A 17080-nucleotide genomic window follows, 5' to 3' on the forward strand; every position below is an offset into this window, starting at 1 on the left:
AGAATGAATAGGTATTTATATCAAATTAAACATGTTGTTCGTGGATTTACATAAATTCAGCAAAGCTTTGTGGGTGGGTGTACGTGACTAGGTAATTGATTTCTGTAGAGGAGTATTTTTGTTTCTTAATTATCCTTAAAACCAGCTGTTCATTATACGCATGCGTGTAAAAGGTACCGCAAGGCAAGTCGTGACGCGCATGCGCAGTGTGTTATTTAATGGCTCGCAAATCTTTTCGCGCATGCGCAGTGTTACACTGTTTTGGCCCGAATCTTTATTGCGAAGCGAAATGTTGTCCTTCGAAGGAGTTTAAATAAAGAGCCGGATCTTTTGAATTTAAAGGTAAAGGGGAAGTGTTTAGCTGTGGTGTGTTGTGTGAGGCACAATCATTTGCCTCTAATATTGTGCAATTTCTACCTTTACTGCTTTTATTTTCTATATTAGCATTAGATAGCATGTCAGCTTAGCCGAACACTGAAATGTCCCTCATTGCACGTGTTTATGGCGTTACATTTAGCTTATGTAGTTAAATATTTGTTTTTTCCCCTATTTTGTTCTTGCTATGAAGATAAAAATCCTCCAATTACTGTCTTCTAAATTGTTATATACTGTGTACATTTGTTTCCTTAATTTACACTTTGAATAAACCATAGGGAAAAACAGGCTAAAATGTCTCCCCTTCAGTTATAAAGACACACCTCATGTACTGTGTTTGTTTACATTTTATATATCTAAATAATTGTGTGCTTTAAGATAATTTATGACTTACAAGATATTATGAAACATAGTTACTGTGCACGATTAGGTCTTTGTCAAGGCACTCTTGTACTTTATTTAGGAACAGGAAAGGAATATTTCACTCAACAATAATGTTTGGGTTATCTTTAAACACATTGTGAAGAAACAAAATACATTTGAGCTGATATTTTTTGTCCACCAGAGCAATAAGGGGTTCCCCTTTTATGTCTCACGGCAAACAGAATTTTACACAATATATAAAAATATAAATCAATTCTTAAATCAATATACTCAGAAGGAATATGACAAAGGATACTGTTTTTGTTGTTCTGAAAAAAATGAAGTGAGTTTTTGCTAAAAACAAGAAAAAAACGTGTCAAACTTAATTTGAAGGGGACCAATAAGCTGACAAATAATCAGATTTAAGCATAAACTTTTTCCAGTACAATTATCTTAACATTATTACAACAAGATACATTTACCTGAGAAGCAAAATTAATGAAAAATGTATCCTCAAAACAAGAAAATAAAAACTTTCAGTGGGGCAAGAAAAATACATTTAATTCAAAGGGAAAACAATATTATTTTTCTTAGCCTACGTCCAGATTTTTTCTCTCTTGTTTTAAGCATAAACTGGGTTAATTTTGATCATTTTCTTGTTCTTCTTATCCACCTCTACAGGTCCAAGATGGAGCTCCCAAACTACAGTCGACAGCTCATGCAGCAACTGCATGCTTTACGAAAGGAGAAGCAGTTCTGCGACTGCTCTATCCTGGTGGGCGAGACCCCCCACCCCGCTCACAAGCTAGTGCTGGCGGCCTCCAGTATGTTATTTAAGTCTGTTCTGGAAGGTTCTGACAGCATCTCTATCGACACAGATTTACTGTCCTCTCAAGAGTTTTCCTCTCTTCTGGACATGGTGTACACTGGTAAACTGCCTCCCGGCAAGCACAACTTCACCCGACTCATAGCCGCCGCTGACAGCCTGCAGATGTTTGATGTGGCTGTTGGTTGTAAGAACATTCTCACCGACCTCATGAAGCAGACTTCGATGGAAACTAAGACAGAGTCGATGGACTCTCAAGTAATGAAACTTGACTGTCTTAAGGAGCAATCTGAATCAGAACAGCTTAAAAGGGACAAGAAGAGTTTGCAAGGTAAAAGATTGACTGATTAAGGGATTGAGATCACTTCATTTTGTATGAATTGTGTTTATTTCTATGTTCAGAGGACAATGCAGTTGAGCTGATCTCTCAAAATCAAGCTGGTGTCACAAAGATCCTACAGTGTGGACAGTCATATGTTAAGGTTCTTGAGATCTGGGATACAATCTCCACAGAGGAGCACAAGGTAAGATAGGAGTAAAAAAGTGTATGTAATAATTATGATTTTTTTTTTTTTTTTTTGAAAGAAATTCTACTCACCAAAGCTGAATTTGTTTGATCAAAATACAGTTAAATAAAATTATATTGTAAAATAATATTATTTGCATATTAATGCAATTGTTGCATTTTAATTGTTATTTTAATATATTTTAGAATTATATTTATTCCTATGATGGAAAGTATATTAAGAATATTAGGCAGCACAACTGTTTTCAACATTGATAATTGAGTGTTTCTTGAGCAGCAAATCAGCATTTTATAATGATTTCTGAAGGATCATGTGACACTGACGACTGGAGTAATGATGCTGAAAATTCAGCGTTTTATATCAGAGGAATAAATTACATTTAAAATATATTACAATAGAAAACAGTTCTTTTAAATTGAAATCATTTCTCAAAATATTACTGTTTTTACTGTATTTTGATCAAATAAATGCAGCCTTGGTGAGCATAAGACTTCTTTCAAAAACATTAAACTATCTTTTGGCGCCAGTTTATGTAACTGATAATTCATTCTTAAGATATGTTGATGTATTAAAGAAGCATTTAGCAAGCAAGCAAGCAAGCAACTTTATTTATATAGCACATTTTTTAAACAACAGACGTTGCCCCAAAGTGCTTTACAGAATAATAGCATAAAAGTCATACAACAAAACAGACATACTTTATTCAAAAGCTAAAGAAAATAAATAAGTTTTTAAATAAGACTTAAAAGTTGTTATCGATGGAGCTGACCTCACATGGAATGGGAGACTATTCCAAAGTTTGGGACCTACCACGGAAAAAGCACGATCTCCTTTTGATTTTAAATTACAACGAGGTACCTTTAAAAGTCGTTGATCGGAGGACCTTAGAACTCTAAAAGGAGAGTAAGGAATTATAAGATCACTGATGTACTGGGGGGCAAGGCCTGACAATGCCTTGTAAACAAACAAGAGAATTTTAAAATCAATCCTAAATTTGACCGGTAGCCAATGTAGGGATTGCAGTACCGGAGTAATATGTTCTCTCTTTCGCACCCCCGTTAAAAGCCTTGCCGCTGCATTCTGCACTAACTGTAGGCGGACAAGAAGAGTCTGGGGGAGACCGATATATAAAGAATTGCAGTAGTCAAGCTTAGATTTAGGACTCAGTTTCATAATTCAAATGTAATATTGCATTCAGATCTGCCCTCTGATCTTCTGCAGGTCATACTGGAGAGCTTCAGAGGAGATCCATCAGCAGATGAGGTTTACCAGCGGTTGCTAAATCATGTGAAAGTTGAGAGAGTTCTGTCAGCTCAAACAGTCCTTACTTTGTTTGAACAGCTAAAATGTTTAAACCCTGAACCAGGATCAGTTCTGGAGGAGCAGGGAAATCAGAGCGGCCCCAAGCCAAAAGGTAAACTGACCTGGGTGAAAGAACCCATGAGTGTTGAATCATGGGTTGCTCGACTTCGAGTGATTGTACAACTTGTCCTGTGATCTGTTTATCCACAGATCCTGCAGCAGATGTTCGGGAGCCTGCTGGGCTTTTAGAGCGTGTCTCAGAACTAACTCGTCACCTCTCCAGTGTCAACAACCTCTCAGAGCTTTTGACCAATGCAGTGAACAGATGTTCCAGGGATATGGAAAAAGAGGTACATTTGTCCCTTACAGTTTGTTATAGTACTCCTTAATTATAGTGTAATTTGTTATATATAGTATATCAGTACTACATTTAAAAGTTTCAGGTTTGTAATGGTTTTTTTATGTGTTTTTTTTAAAATAAGTCCCTTAAGGCTGCATTTATTTAATTAAAAATACAGTAAAAACTGTAATATTGTGAAATATTATTACAATTTAAAATAACTGTTTTCTATTTTAATATACTTTAAAATATAATTTATTTCTGTGGTGCCAAGCTGAATTTTCAGCATCATTACTCCAGTCTTCAGTGTCACATGATCCTTCAGAAATCATTCTAATATGCTGATTTACTGCTCAAGAAACATTTCTTATTATTATCAATGTTAAAAACAGTTGTGCTGCTTAATATGTTTGATGATTCTTTAATGAATAGCATTTATTTGAAATTGAATTTTTTTGTAACAATGTAAATTCTTTACTGTCACTGTTGATCAATTGAATGCATCTTTTCTGAATATAATTAAAACTTTAATGGTACTTTCTGACCCCAAACTTTTGATTGGTAGTGCATGTGTCTGTTCTTCTTAAGGCAGTGCTGCAGTGCTGTTCTGCTCCATCATCAGTGGAGGTGGCGGAAAGGTTGTTATGTAAACTCAGAGAGAAGACCATGAGTGAAGAAACGTTTCTGATGCTGCTCAATGAGGTGAAGGAAAGCTCCTCAGATCTGCTTCAGCTTCTGGAGGCCCTGAAAGACGCAACGGGTATGCACAGCAAAAACCTCTGATACGTTTCATCATACAGCATATTCCTTTAGCTAACACTTCTGATGACTGCTACTTTCTCAGGTAACACAGCTGAAGACAGCAGTGGGATGGATTTTTTGAGAATATATCAGAACAGACTCATCGAGCTGAATCTGGACCTCCAGCTCATCGAACAGAGCCTTAAATTGGGTCCTGACATGCCTGCAAACGAGAGAGAGGTACCTGTGTTGCATTACAAAATGAAGAAATGGATTCAATGCAAGGAACCATTTTAATAGAATTTTGTCCTATCAAGTGTATTGAAGCCTTGCTCGGAGGAAAAGGAGATGGCGAAGTGGTTGAAAGGCTGATATCTGCAGCATTGGACGGGTCACTGCAGGCGGTGACTGTTTGGAGGCTGTTCCTGTGGACAGAGACACACAGTCCAGAGCTGGGGCTCCTCATGCAGGAGGTCAAGGAGAAACGAGACGCACGAAAACTTCTCCAAACCAGTGAGTGTCAAACAGCTTTTACGTCAACACACTGCTTTTGGTCACTACAACTGCCATTCTCTGAATGTGTGCGAATTCAGAAAAATCCTTTATTACGTAAATTAAACCAGTCGCTCTGTGTACCAAAATTATATTTCAATGCTTTATTTTTTAGTTAAAGACATAGATGTGCTCTTCCAGCACAAATCACTCATTCTGGAAACAATCAGCGACATTACCCTGCTCGAACAGGGTGTGGACGCAGCGGATCATGGAACAGAGCGATTCGCTGAGGTAAGAAATAGAGGATAATATATTAAAATTATGAAATTATGCTCTGCGTCCTAATTGGCTAATCGTACTGACCCCAAACGTTTGAACAATAGGTGTGTATATTGTAAGTATAATTCACTGACAAAGTACATATTTTGAGTGTGTAGTACAGTAAGACCTTGCTTTCATTGCTGTACATTCAATTTTATACAACAGAAAGTTGAAAAGAGTCAAACTCCATACACAAGGGGTTGTGGGTAATATTAGTTCAAAAATCCACTCAGGCACCTTTGGTTTACTGTTTTCAGTGTACTATACATTAGAATACACTAGTTGCATACTTTGTATTTCCAAGAGATTTTTTTTTTTTTTTTTGCAAATATACAACATATAAAATAAAATATAAGATTACAAAACATTATTTTTGTGTCCTAGTTTCTCCAGAGCTGTCGGAGAGCCGATGGTGAGCTGGAGTCAGTACAGCAGACTGTCGAGAGAGTCTTGAGTCGTGACTCAGAGTTTGCCAGTTCACTGTGCCAGCTGCTGTCTGCCAACCAGCAGAACTTCCCTCAGCTGACCACTCTCATGAAGCACCTCAAACATACTGGTGAAGGACTTTACAGAACATAGATATTCCTCTCCATGTGATGATATGATAGTTTTGCACACATTTTAAAAGCATCTGATGAAAAATCGTAACAAAACTTTACGTTTTATCTATGTTGAAACAGGGCCTCTGTCAGATTCTGACTGTCCTGTCAAATCTGAGGTTGAGCAAGAAGTATCAACTGCAGACTCTGAGGATGATGATGATGGGGAAGACTCCAAAACAAAAGGCAGAAGGAAGGCTGTGCCTGTGTCTTACCGCTGCGAGTGGTGCAATAAGACGTTTGACTTTAAGTGTCGTCTGATAAAGCATAAGAAAGGCTGTGCCCTCACACCGGGGAAGGAGCAGCGCTGCTCAGAGTGTTCAATGCCGTTTCCAACGCTCAAGAGCCTTCACCAGCACTGCATGGAATCCCACGGCGGCCCGCCGGCTAAGAAGAAGAAAACAGAACAAGTACCATGTGACATGTGCGACAAGACCTTCAAACACTCTTCAGGTGGGGGATGATCGTTCTCAAGACTTTGAAATGCTGGTTGTTAAAGGGGTCATATAATGCCATTTTTGTACAAGCTAATATGATTCATTAGGGTCTAAATTAAAAGTTTGTAATATACTTTAATTAAAAATTCTCATTAGTATTGTAAGAAAACACTTATTTTACCTGGTCAAAAACAGCTCTGTTTTCAGCACGCCGTTTCAGTGCATATGACTTTAAATGCTAATGAGCTTTGCTCACCCCGCCTTTCTGTGCTGTGCGTACACCGTTTGTAACACAATAACACAATAACCATAACGCGTTGTTCATTATAAACGTGGGATTATGAATTATATTGAGAACGTTGTACATAGATAACATGCCGTAATGTACCCTGAGTGTAAACCTTCGACATCGTGAAGCGTGCAAGCGATTTGCAAGATTAATATAAATATTAATAGGCTATAAAGGTTAATAAAACGTTACACTCACTTCCGTTCTTCTGGAGGTTCAGCAGGAACACAAATTTGGTACCGATCCTTTTTTCATGAGCAGCTTCTTAGCAAAACCAGCTTTATACTGACCCTCCTTATAAAGCAGTCTGGTGAGAAATGATTCGCGCAAACATGAAAGCATTGACGTTGCTCGTGGGGAATATTCACTTCGAAAACAAACTCTGCCACTGTGTCTTCAGCGGTTCGGATTTAGGAACATTAAAATGACTGCTGTGTTCGTTATTACACCCAAGAGCAGAACACCACAATCGCTTAGACGCCATTCTGCTCATAGACAGTGCTCCAGCATATCAACAATGACCGCGCCGGTCCGCGCAGACTATGATTGACAGCTCTCACGAGCGAGGGCGGGTCTGTGTTGAAACGCTGCTGTCAATCAACAATCGTGGGAGAGGCGTCCGACCGTGTGACGTCACAGGGTCGAACGGCTTGATTTGAGGCAGGGGAAAACATATAAGGAGATTAAAACAAAAACCACTGGATGGATTTTTATCATTTTATGATGGTTGTGTACAGACACTGCCAACACACATTTCAGTACAATCAACTTGTAAAAGTGCATGTACCATTATATGACCCCTTTAAAGGGATAGTTCACCCGAAAATGGAAATTTTGTCATGACTTACTCAACCTCATGTTGTTCCAAAACTGTATGAGTTTCTTTCTTCTGTTGAACACAAAAGAAGATATTTTGAAGAATGTTGGTAACCAGACAGTTGACGGCACCCATTGACTTCCATAGTAGGATAAAAATATATAAGTATTTTATAGTATAAGTATAAGTAAATAAGTATTTTACACCAACATTCTTCAAAATATCTTCTTTTGTATTCAACAAAAGAAAGAAACTAATACAGGTTTGGAACAACATAGGGGTGAGTGAATGATGACAAAAGTTTATTTTTTTTGTGAACTATCCCTTTAATGCATGAGCTCCAGACAGTGCATTCATTAGCACATTCGTTTTTGCTATAGTATATCAAAATTGGCTTCAATTATCATGATTCAGTTTCACTGGTTTGAAATGTTGTGAAAATGTTATGAAAACACTACATCTCCATTTCCAAAAATACAATTAAAAAAAAGATTTTTTTGAATACATTTATGGATATACAATGGACCTTAAATCACTCTTACATCAGCACTGTTTTATGATTTCATTACTTATACTTTTCAGGTCTTTTGTATCATAAACGCACGGAACATTTTGAGGAGAGGCCGTACGCATGCGAGGAGTGCGGGGCGAAGTTTGCTGCCACCTCGTCCCTGAAGAACCACATGCGTCTACACACGGGAGAAAAACCCTTCCACTGCAAACACTGTGACATGAGCTTTTCTGTGGCCGCCGCTTTGTCCTACCACTCCAAGAAGAAGCATGCCGAGGGTGGGATGGTTTAAATAGTTTATTATTATTATTATTTCAGGCTTTTATGTGAAAACCAGTGGCAACATTCTGCAAATTCTGCATTTGCAGGTAAAATGTACTGCTGTCAGTACTGCTCAGCCTCATTCGCACAGTCCATCGAACTGACGCGTCACGTACGCACGCACACGGGAGACAAACCGTATGTCTGCAGGGAATGCGGGAAAGGATTCAAACAAGCCAACGGCCTATCCGTCCATCTACAGAACTTTCACAGTAAGCACATCCACGAGTCACGTGATTTATTTCACTCTCTAATAAACACAGGCTAAACTACTTCTCTGTCCCGTTAGACATTACAGAACCTCACGACTGCCAGAAGTGCCGGGTGAGTTTCTCTTCGCTGGACGAGCTCCGACAGCACATCCAGGAGGTGCATCCGAAAGAGCTGCACCAGTGTCCCGAGTGCAGCAAGATCTTCAACAGCGAAGCCAATCTGGAGAAACACATGAACATTCATGACGGCAACAAACCCTACAGCTGCAAGATGTGCAAAAAGTCTTATCAGGCAAGAACAGTCAACTTGATTTATTGAATGATAAAGGATTATTTCTATCTAATAGAAAATTGTGTCAACAATTATATAAATATATACAAGCATGTGTGTGTATTTATATATATAAAATAATTATACACAATGCACCCACATATATTATGTAAAAAAAACTTTTATTTTGGATGTGATTAATCACGATTAATCATTTGACAGCCCTAATTATAATATAATTAAATTTAATATAATATAATATAATAATGCTGTTAAGAAAATTGGGGGGGTATACAGTAAAAACAGTAATATTGTGAAATATTTTTACAATTTAAAATGACTGTTTTCTATTTTGATATATTTAAAAATGCAATTTATTCCTGTGATGCAAAGCTGAATTTACAGCATCATTACTCCAGTCTGATTTGCTGCTCAAGAAACATTTTTTCCGGTATTATTTGATGAATATAATATTATTTTATTAATAATCTTAATATTTTTATTAAAATGATCATTATTTTAATTATTCATTTGAACACACACACACATAAATACATTTATTAATGAGGACAGTACAAGCACATTAATCAAACATTGTTACCATTTAGTTTCTATGTCTTCGTTTCAGACTCTCTCCGGTCTGTGGTACCACAATCGCACTGCCCACCCTGAGAGTGTCTCTGCTCAGGGCAACAAATCCATCAAATCTCTCCTGCAGTGTGACAAGTGTGACAAGACATTTAGCAACCGAAACAGTCTGTTAAAACACCAGATAACCAATCACACAGGTAAAGAATGACCACTAAGATAGTATTAACTAACCATTGATATTGATACTGTTACTGTTCAATGTACTAGTATTGATTGTGTGTGTGTGTGTGTTGTTCAGAAGTGCGCGTGTGGAAGTGTGTGAACTGTGACAGCACTCTGACGAGCGAGCAGGGGCTGCAGCAGCACGTCTGCAGTGGACAGTCGAGTCAGACCAGCTCTGTGTTCAGCTGTATGATCTGCTCTCTCCACTTCCCCTCAGAGGCAGACTTCCAGCAGCACTTCCTGTCCAAACACCTGCAGCTCATGCAAGAGGAAGCACAGACACAGGCCTCCAGTTCTCATACGGTGACGCCCCAAACCTCCCACTATCATGACAGAAATTAGAAAATGTTAGAAGTGAAATTTAATTGAATCTGCAGTGCAATTAAAGTTTAAAGAATCATCATTTACTATTTTATAGCAATTTCCTTTGACATCCACTTGTAATATTAGTCAAGGTTTCACAACCAAATGCCCAAAATATTGTGTCCATTTAACTTAAAGATATTTGCAATGGTTAAGGCAAGACACAACAGGTGAACAGGGTCAAATTTTTAATGAATAAATATCACCACATTTGATTAATCGCAGTACATATTGTTTTTGTAGTTTTAAGATTAATGCTTTGGTATTTTTGCAGAACATCTATAGTACATCAAAACTTTTATATCAAGATCATACTGTTTTCCATGAAATGTCCGAAATACTAAATGATATTTGCAATGGTTAAGGCATTGGTTTTACCAAACTTGTTTTATATTTAAAATATTTTATATTTACAAATGCACATTATTTATTATCTAATTAAATTTGCACTAATAAGCAGAAATCTGAACATTGGATTATTGCACTTAAGGTTTTTAAAGAGAGCATCTCTTTTTATCACTGAAAATACTGTCAGCAGCCAGAAGAAGAAAAAAAGTTCTCTGTAAAAATCTTAAGAAATAGATAGGAATATAATATACCTGGAAAGTCTGCTGTATATTAAGTGCCACTGAAATTGAGATTTCTGGCTCAGTGCATGAGAAAAAAATTATTTCGAAAAATGGCCTTTGAATTGTAATTTAAATCTACAGATGCACATATATAAAGAAGAGTGATTAAATAAACACTTAAATGTGTTATTAAAAGGAAGCAAAATAGCCCAAAATCTCAAAATTGACCAGTCCCTGAAAAATCAGGTTTTGTCTGTAGTCTTGCCTTAAATCATATTTCACTACACAGTTCTTCCTTGTCAACAAAAGAGGCTTTACTGAGGTTTTCTTGACTCTTTCCAGGTGATTCAGTGTGAGGAGACAGCCGGTCAAGAGGTGGAGCAGGTGATTAGCCTCGACCAATCCCGGATTGAGGGGTCACCGCAGGTGTTCGTCGCTCTGGGGGATCAACAGGAAACTCCCAGCGGCTCTGGAATCGTGGCCGTGAGCATGGAAGATCTACTGAACGGCACAGTCACGCTCATCTGTGAAGAGGGTCAATGAAGCACATGGGTTTATGATCATGCTCATGTTCCTTTTTACACTGGATTACACCGGGGACTGAAGGCTTTAGCCTTAATGGGAATTTTTTGTGCGATTCTTAATGTGATTCTCTGGATCACTTGATATGTTTTCCTCTCCTGGAAGAGGCTACGCGTACACAAGCATTCAAAATCCATGTTAAAAATAGCTCAAGATGACATCTGTGTCTCCAGTACAGTGTGAATCTTTTTGATTGCTGTGCATTATGAACTACATTGCTTTTGAGGTCTTTATTTATTTGTTTGAATATGTTCTGACAAGCACAAACTTATTTTAAAAGCCAAAACAAATTGGTTTTCCAACACAGTATCTATCTACCTCCAATCAAGCATCATGTTCAGAGATGATTTTTGTGTTTGGTACATGAGACTTTGGACCGTTTCAAAATGCTTAACTATCCTTTTACAGAGTGTCTATTTACATCAAGTACAAATAGCCCGTCTTCTTTTCCTGCTAAAAAATAACTTGTAAAAAATATTTTGTGACTAAGCTGATTGCTGATTATTTAAAATTTTATTTCTACATCTGTGTAGAAATCTGATGAATGCGATTTTAAATAAATCATGGGAAAGTTTGTCTATTTACTATGTATAAGTATAAATAGCTAATTAGTTTTTATTACAATAAGTATGACATCAGCAGATAAAACATGCGACAAGTCTGTTTGTAAATGATGCTTATGTTTATTTTATAGAAATTGAGTAGAAACAATCATTCACTGTTCATAAGAAAGATCACACCAACCCTCAAATACATTTCATACAGTATAGAGTAAAATACTATATTATACTATAATATATATATATATATATTTGTAATTAAGCCAGTAATTCATAGACAACCCTGAGTCATTGTTTTCTACATTCATAGGGCCATAGTTTAAAATCTTATAACCTGACCACACTGTGCAGTTTCATAAAAAATTCTAACAGAATGCACTGTCAAATCAATACAGTAACCATTCTGGATTAAACTGAATCCATAACACTGCAGTTATACTAGTCTAGTGTTTGTTAGAATGCACACATAAATAATACAGGAATATACACACACAAGAGACCAACAAATAATCTCTAGTTATGTGCCACATAATGCAAAGAAATACACTGACACTGACTTTACAAATAAAGCTTAGAACTAAGCATCAATTTGCTCACTTTACTGTCTATGCACAATATAACGGTATCAGCTCTTCTCCTTTTTTAACGCTGTTATTTGGTCAATATTGGATACAGATAATACTTGGGCTTATATTAAGACTGAAGCTTACATAGTTTTCTTCAAATAACACACAAAACATATTTATTATCGGCCATAATAAAAATAAATATTGGGAAGAACAGTAAAATATTCTCGTTGCATTCCTAGTCCAGACAACGAAAAAAAAATGTCAAAATGACTTTCATTTTATGTCATATTGTTCAGGAAAGTGTCATACAGACAATTAAAGGCACACAACTAATGCTACCGCAACATGAACAAACTGAACTACAGCTCTCTAAAACAACAATGTAAAACTCGGAAGGATGGTTAAAAATAAGAGACGAACATGACAATAATATGTGACCCTGGACCACAGAACCAGTCACATGGGTCAGTTTTTTAAAAATTGAGATTTATACATCACATGAAAGCTGAATAAATAAGATTTCCATTGATGTATGGTTTGTTAGGATAGGACAATATTTGGCCGAGATACAACTATTTGAACATCTAGAATCTGAGGGTGCAAAAAAATAAAAACATTGAGAAAATCACCGTTAAAGTTGTCCATTTATGTTTGCGATTGTGCTGCATTCACTCACACAAATAAATGTTTTATATATTTACAGTAGGAAATGTACAAAATATATTCAAGGAACATGATCTTAAAATCCTAATGATTTTTGGCATAAAAGCATACAATGTATTGTTGGCTATTGCCACAAATATACGCGCGTGCTACTTGTGACTGGTTTTGTGATCCAGGGAAACACATACACCTATAATATGTACACGTTTACTGTATACAATAAGCATATTCTTGCAATGCAAATGCCATTTTGTTCATTTTCCCATTTCCTTATTCACCAGTGCATAGTAAAAAACAGTTGCTTGTATTAGGTTACAAAAAAATAGATATAATTACTCATTTACAATGTTCAAGCATGTCCTTAAGAACAAAATATCAGTAGTCAGCATACCATTATAATTGAACTAACATTATGTAAATATTGAAAACTATATTTGCGGTGCATAGTCCTTGGGTTTACAAGAGTAAATAGGCATTTACACGCAGAATCGCGTGATTATAAACAGAAAATTTACTTCATTAAATTAACTAGTTCTCTAACCACCTTTAATTGCTAACTTTCATTCTTTTTAACTTTCTACCCTATGATCACCCCTCTCACCAAAAGTGCTCTTCAAGGACACAAAAATGCTATTTGTACTTTTCACTCCCTTTACTTATTTAATACAAAAGTGGTTTTGGACTTTATATTGCCACCTACTGGTTTGGATGAATATTTATAGTTTTCCTATGTTATGTAGACTTAAACAGCCTTTTCTCGGCTGTTCGTATGACTGCAGGCCCTATCTCAACTGCTTAGAAGGCTTTAGTTTTCAACTAGTAATCTTCTTTTTGGGCAGGAAGGCACTAGTGATTTGGTTCATCACCACTAAGGCGGGAAAAAGTGGGAGGAGTAGGAAGATATACCAGATAGGGCCTGTCACCGAGGCCTGAAACCAGTCTGTAAACATGGCTGACATGACCGTGACGGTGGCCAGCAGGTAGGCCACCAGACCACAGGTGGCGTGATACAGTCTCCACCGAGGAAACGAGTAAGTGCTGATGAGTTTGGGGAACAGGAGAAAGACGCCACACATGGCCTGCAGGACAGTAGCAGCCATCGTAGTGACTCCCAGCAGGCTGTGCCAGGAGGTGAAGTGCGAATGCTCCTTTATGTTCTTACTGGCCACCATGAAGCCGAATCCTGTAGCGCCACACACCAGCAGCAGGGCCTGAAAGAACCAGTGCAGGCGGACCTTCCACTTACGGGATTTGAAGCAGAACGGGTTTCCCTCAGCGGAGAAAAGCAGGATCCCTTCAGTCATACACAGGCAAAACTAAGACGGGAGAGAAAACAGGACATATCAAGTAAAACACCAATTGTCCTGCTTTTTTTTGGAAGAGTTCAATATCAATTTTTTTCAAACAAGTCTCTTATGCTCCCCAAGGCTGTATTTGTTTGATCAAAAATACAGTAAAAACAGTAATAATGTAAAATATTATTTCAATTTAAAATAACTGTTTTCTATGTATTGTAAAATGTATTTTATTCCTGTGATCAAAGCTGAATTTTCTGCATCATTACTCCAGTCTTCAGTGTCACATGATCCTTCGGAAATCATTTTAATATGCTGATGTGCTGCTCAAGAAACATTTCTTATTACTATTAATGTTGAAAACACTTGTGCTGCTTAATATAGTTTTGTGGAAACGGTGATCGATTTTTTCAGGATGCTTTAATGAATATAAAGTTCAAAAGAACAGGATTTATTTGACAAATTTTTTTTTTTTCAACAATGTTCAAAACAATTTTCACAGGTTGAATATTGAGTGTTTAAGCTTTCGATTGATACCTAATTCATGACGATTACTAAAATATATGATAAAGTTAAAGTGTGGTGAGTGAACGGTAGTGTATATGATGACTTACTAACTGTTCTGTCTAGAGAGAAAATAACAGACTATTACTGTACTGTACATGAGTCTGATTCTGAGAATGACCTCTGTTATTAGAAGTGCATGTGTTGTATTTGTCATCAAGGTCAGTGTAATCAGACTCTCATGGCAAAGCAGCTGAGGCTAATTCCATTGTCTTTGTGTTTCACCACACTCTATTCATTATTAACAAAAGACATATTTTATTCATTCCCTGAGAGGCTGAAAGTCAATGAAACACACTGCATTATTAAAAACTGCAGGAGTGACTATAAAAAAAGAAATCGGACTTTTATCAACCTATGGCTAAAAACATAATGAATTGTATAATATCTTGTGTAATTGAATACATAATAACGTACCCCAAGTGACATGCAGACGGGATGCCAAGAGAAAAGACCTGAAACCATCAACACAGCATGATATTTAGAAACACAAATATTAATTTTTATTTTATCAATACCTAACCATACCAATGCTCAACATCTTTAGTTCATGTTTCTACTATAATTACCATAGTACAAAAAAAAAATCATTTATACAATGCTATTTACATGGTACTCCAATTTGGTACATCAAAAAACAACACAAAACATGGAATCACCATGATACATCTTTAAAACCATGGCAAAATGTCCAAAAACATCCTAATAATATCAATATACGTGAATGATTAATTGTATTCACGCTCTAATATATTTCTAATAATACCATAAAAATGCAACAGTGCACTTACAGTACAAACTACTATGGTAACCAAGGTACTTTGTTGTGGAAATGGAATGGCACTTTCATTCATTTTTATACTCATACTTATAATTCGAGTATGTTGTAATCAAAATGACTTTTTAGTCAGGAATACGTGCTACATATTTTTTTTAAATAAAGTTTTGCGAATACTTTTTAACACCATAAAGTATTACCATACATAGTACTAGTATATTATTGGTTATGAATTTCTTTCTTCTTCTGAACACTAAAGAAGATATTTATAAGAATATGGGTAACCAAACAGTTGATGGGCCTCATGACTTCCATAGTATGAATTTTTTTGTATATGGAAGTCAATTGGGTCCCGTCCACTGTTTGGTTACCCATATTCTTCTAAATATCTTCTTTTCAGAAAAAGTAAGAAATTCATACAGGTTTGGAACAACTTATGGGTGAGTATATGATGACAGAAGTTTAATTTTTAGGTGAACTATCCCTTTAAGTACCATGTAAATGCCACTTGAATTTCAGTATTATGGCATTAGTGCATTACCATGTCATATGGTATTGCCACAGACTGACAACATGTAGGTAACGCTATATGTATCAAATATGTACATGCAGTTGTAAATGCAAAAGAAGTGAAATAACTCACTTGTTCCTGGTCTGGACAGTATGGAAATGATAATGATCAGGCCGAGGGAAATGATGTGCGCAGCGACCACAGACACTCTGCGCAGCCACACATAGAGCCAGAAGTCCCGCATCCCGAGTCCCTCTCCAACCGCGCTGTACTCCACACGCGACGACGAGCGCGTCTCGAGCGGCATTCCTCAGCAACTCACCTCAATACTTACATTTAAGCCCAAGTTAACGTTACACAACAGAAAATGTGTCTCTTAAGTGTCATCCCCACTGAGCTTCACCAAACCAGATTTATCCAGGGCTTCTAGAACCGAAATGCATAACATTACAACTCCGTTTAAAAAAAAGATAAGCTGTTATTCCTGTTTAGTGGTTGGTGTGACAGTCAGTGATACTTAAAAAACGCATTTCCTGGATAGGGATCGTACTACGGTAGTGTTGTCTCTTAATATTCAGGAGCCATGCAGTTGTGATCAAAGAGTATATACCTAGATGCCTCATTTGCGGCCGTTACAATGAGCCGCAACATGTACGCTGTCCGCCATATTGGAGCGGTCCGTAAACATTTCGAAAGCAATTTGAGGAAAGTCTGCAAGGGTAGTAACGCATGTATGAATATCTATAAATGAAACAAACTTCATCAGATGATTTTGCTAAACTAACACACAATACAACAAGACAAAGGCGTCAGCTCACACGACATTAAAAAGTTAGCATAGTAAAAGTAAAAACAGTTACCAAAGTGCCATAGTAAAACATGGAATATTGAGTTAATACATATAAAAACACAAACCAACTCATTCTCAACTATGAAAAGTTATCCAATTTCTTCGGGAATTTAAATCTCAGAGGTTTCACAACCAGAAGCTGCGCAATGTTGTGTGGCAGCATCGATTCTAAGTTGCTTATTGAGAGTGACGATACGTTGACCGTTGCATGATGGC

At 36.8% G+C, this 17080-nt stretch overlaps 2 protein-coding genes across 2 annotated transcripts; one reads left to right on the forward strand and one right to left on the reverse strand.

Annotated features, from left to right (window-relative positions):
- Nucleotides 1–207: 207 nt before the first annotated feature.
- On the forward strand, nucleotides 208–11233 carry zbtb40 (zinc finger and BTB domain containing 40). The gene is made up of 17 exons (XM_056248547.1): nucleotides 208–342; nucleotides 1420–1895; nucleotides 1967–2088; nucleotides 3313–3505; nucleotides 3604–3743; nucleotides 4322–4493; nucleotides 4578–4714; nucleotides 4792–4987; nucleotides 5142–5260; nucleotides 5675–5846; nucleotides 5971–6342; nucleotides 8015–8221; nucleotides 8312–8476; nucleotides 8554–8768; nucleotides 9376–9535; nucleotides 9637–9863; nucleotides 10835–11233. The coding sequence occupies exons 2-17, from the start codon at nucleotides 1427–1429 to the stop codon at nucleotides 11033–11035; spliced, it is 3267 nt and encodes a 1088-aa protein (XP_056104522.1). The 5' UTR covers nucleotides 208–342; nucleotides 1420–1426; the 3' UTR covers nucleotides 11036–11233.
- Nucleotides 11234–13672: 2439 nt separating this feature from the next.
- On the reverse strand, nucleotides 13673–16531 carry LOC130083506 (probable transmembrane reductase CYB561D1). Its single transcript, XM_056248546.1, has 3 exons — nucleotides 16147–16531; nucleotides 15143–15180; nucleotides 13673–14182 (listed from the first exon to the last, which is right to left on the reverse strand). The coding sequence occupies exons 1-3, from the start codon at nucleotides 16319–16321 to the stop codon at nucleotides 13679–13681; spliced, it is 717 nt and encodes a 238-aa protein (XP_056104521.1). The 5' UTR covers nucleotides 16322–16531; the 3' UTR covers nucleotides 13673–13678.
- Between the last annotated feature and the right edge of the window lie 549 nt (nucleotides 16532–17080).

This window comes from Rhinichthys klamathensis, unplaced genomic scaffold (genome assembly GCF_029890125.1).
Source record: "Rhinichthys klamathensis goyatoka isolate OS25496 unplaced genomic scaffold, OSU_Roscu_1.1 h1tg000056l_1, whole genome shotgun sequence".
In the NCBI taxonomy this organism is placed as follows: domain Eukaryota; kingdom Metazoa; phylum Chordata; class Actinopteri; order Cypriniformes; family Leuciscidae; genus Rhinichthys; species Rhinichthys klamathensis.

Coding starts and splice junctions, on each gene's coding strand:
- zbtb40 (XM_056248547.1), top strand. CDS start 1,427: ATGGAGCTCCCAAACTACAGTCGACAGCTCATGCAGCAACTGCATGCT. Junction 4,494..4,577: donor GGCCCTGAAAGACGCAACGG/GTATGCACAGCA, acceptor CTACTTTCTCAG/GTAACACAGCTGAAGACAGC. Junction 6,343..8,014: donor GACCTTCAAACACTCTTCAG/GTGGGGGATGAT, acceptor TATACTTTTCAG/GTCTTTTGTATCATAAACGC.
- LOC130083506 (XM_056248546.1), bottom strand. CDS start 16,321: ATGCCGCTCGAGACGCGCTCGTCGTCGCGTGTGGAGTACAGCGCGGTT. Junction 15,181..16,146: donor ACTGTCCAGACCAGGAACAA/GTGAGTTATTTC, acceptor TGATGGTTTCAG/GTCTTTTCTCTTGGCATCCC. Junction 14,183..15,142: donor CCGTCTGCATGTCACTTGGG/GTACGTTATTAT, acceptor CTCCCGTCTTAG/TTTTGCCTGTGTATGACTGA.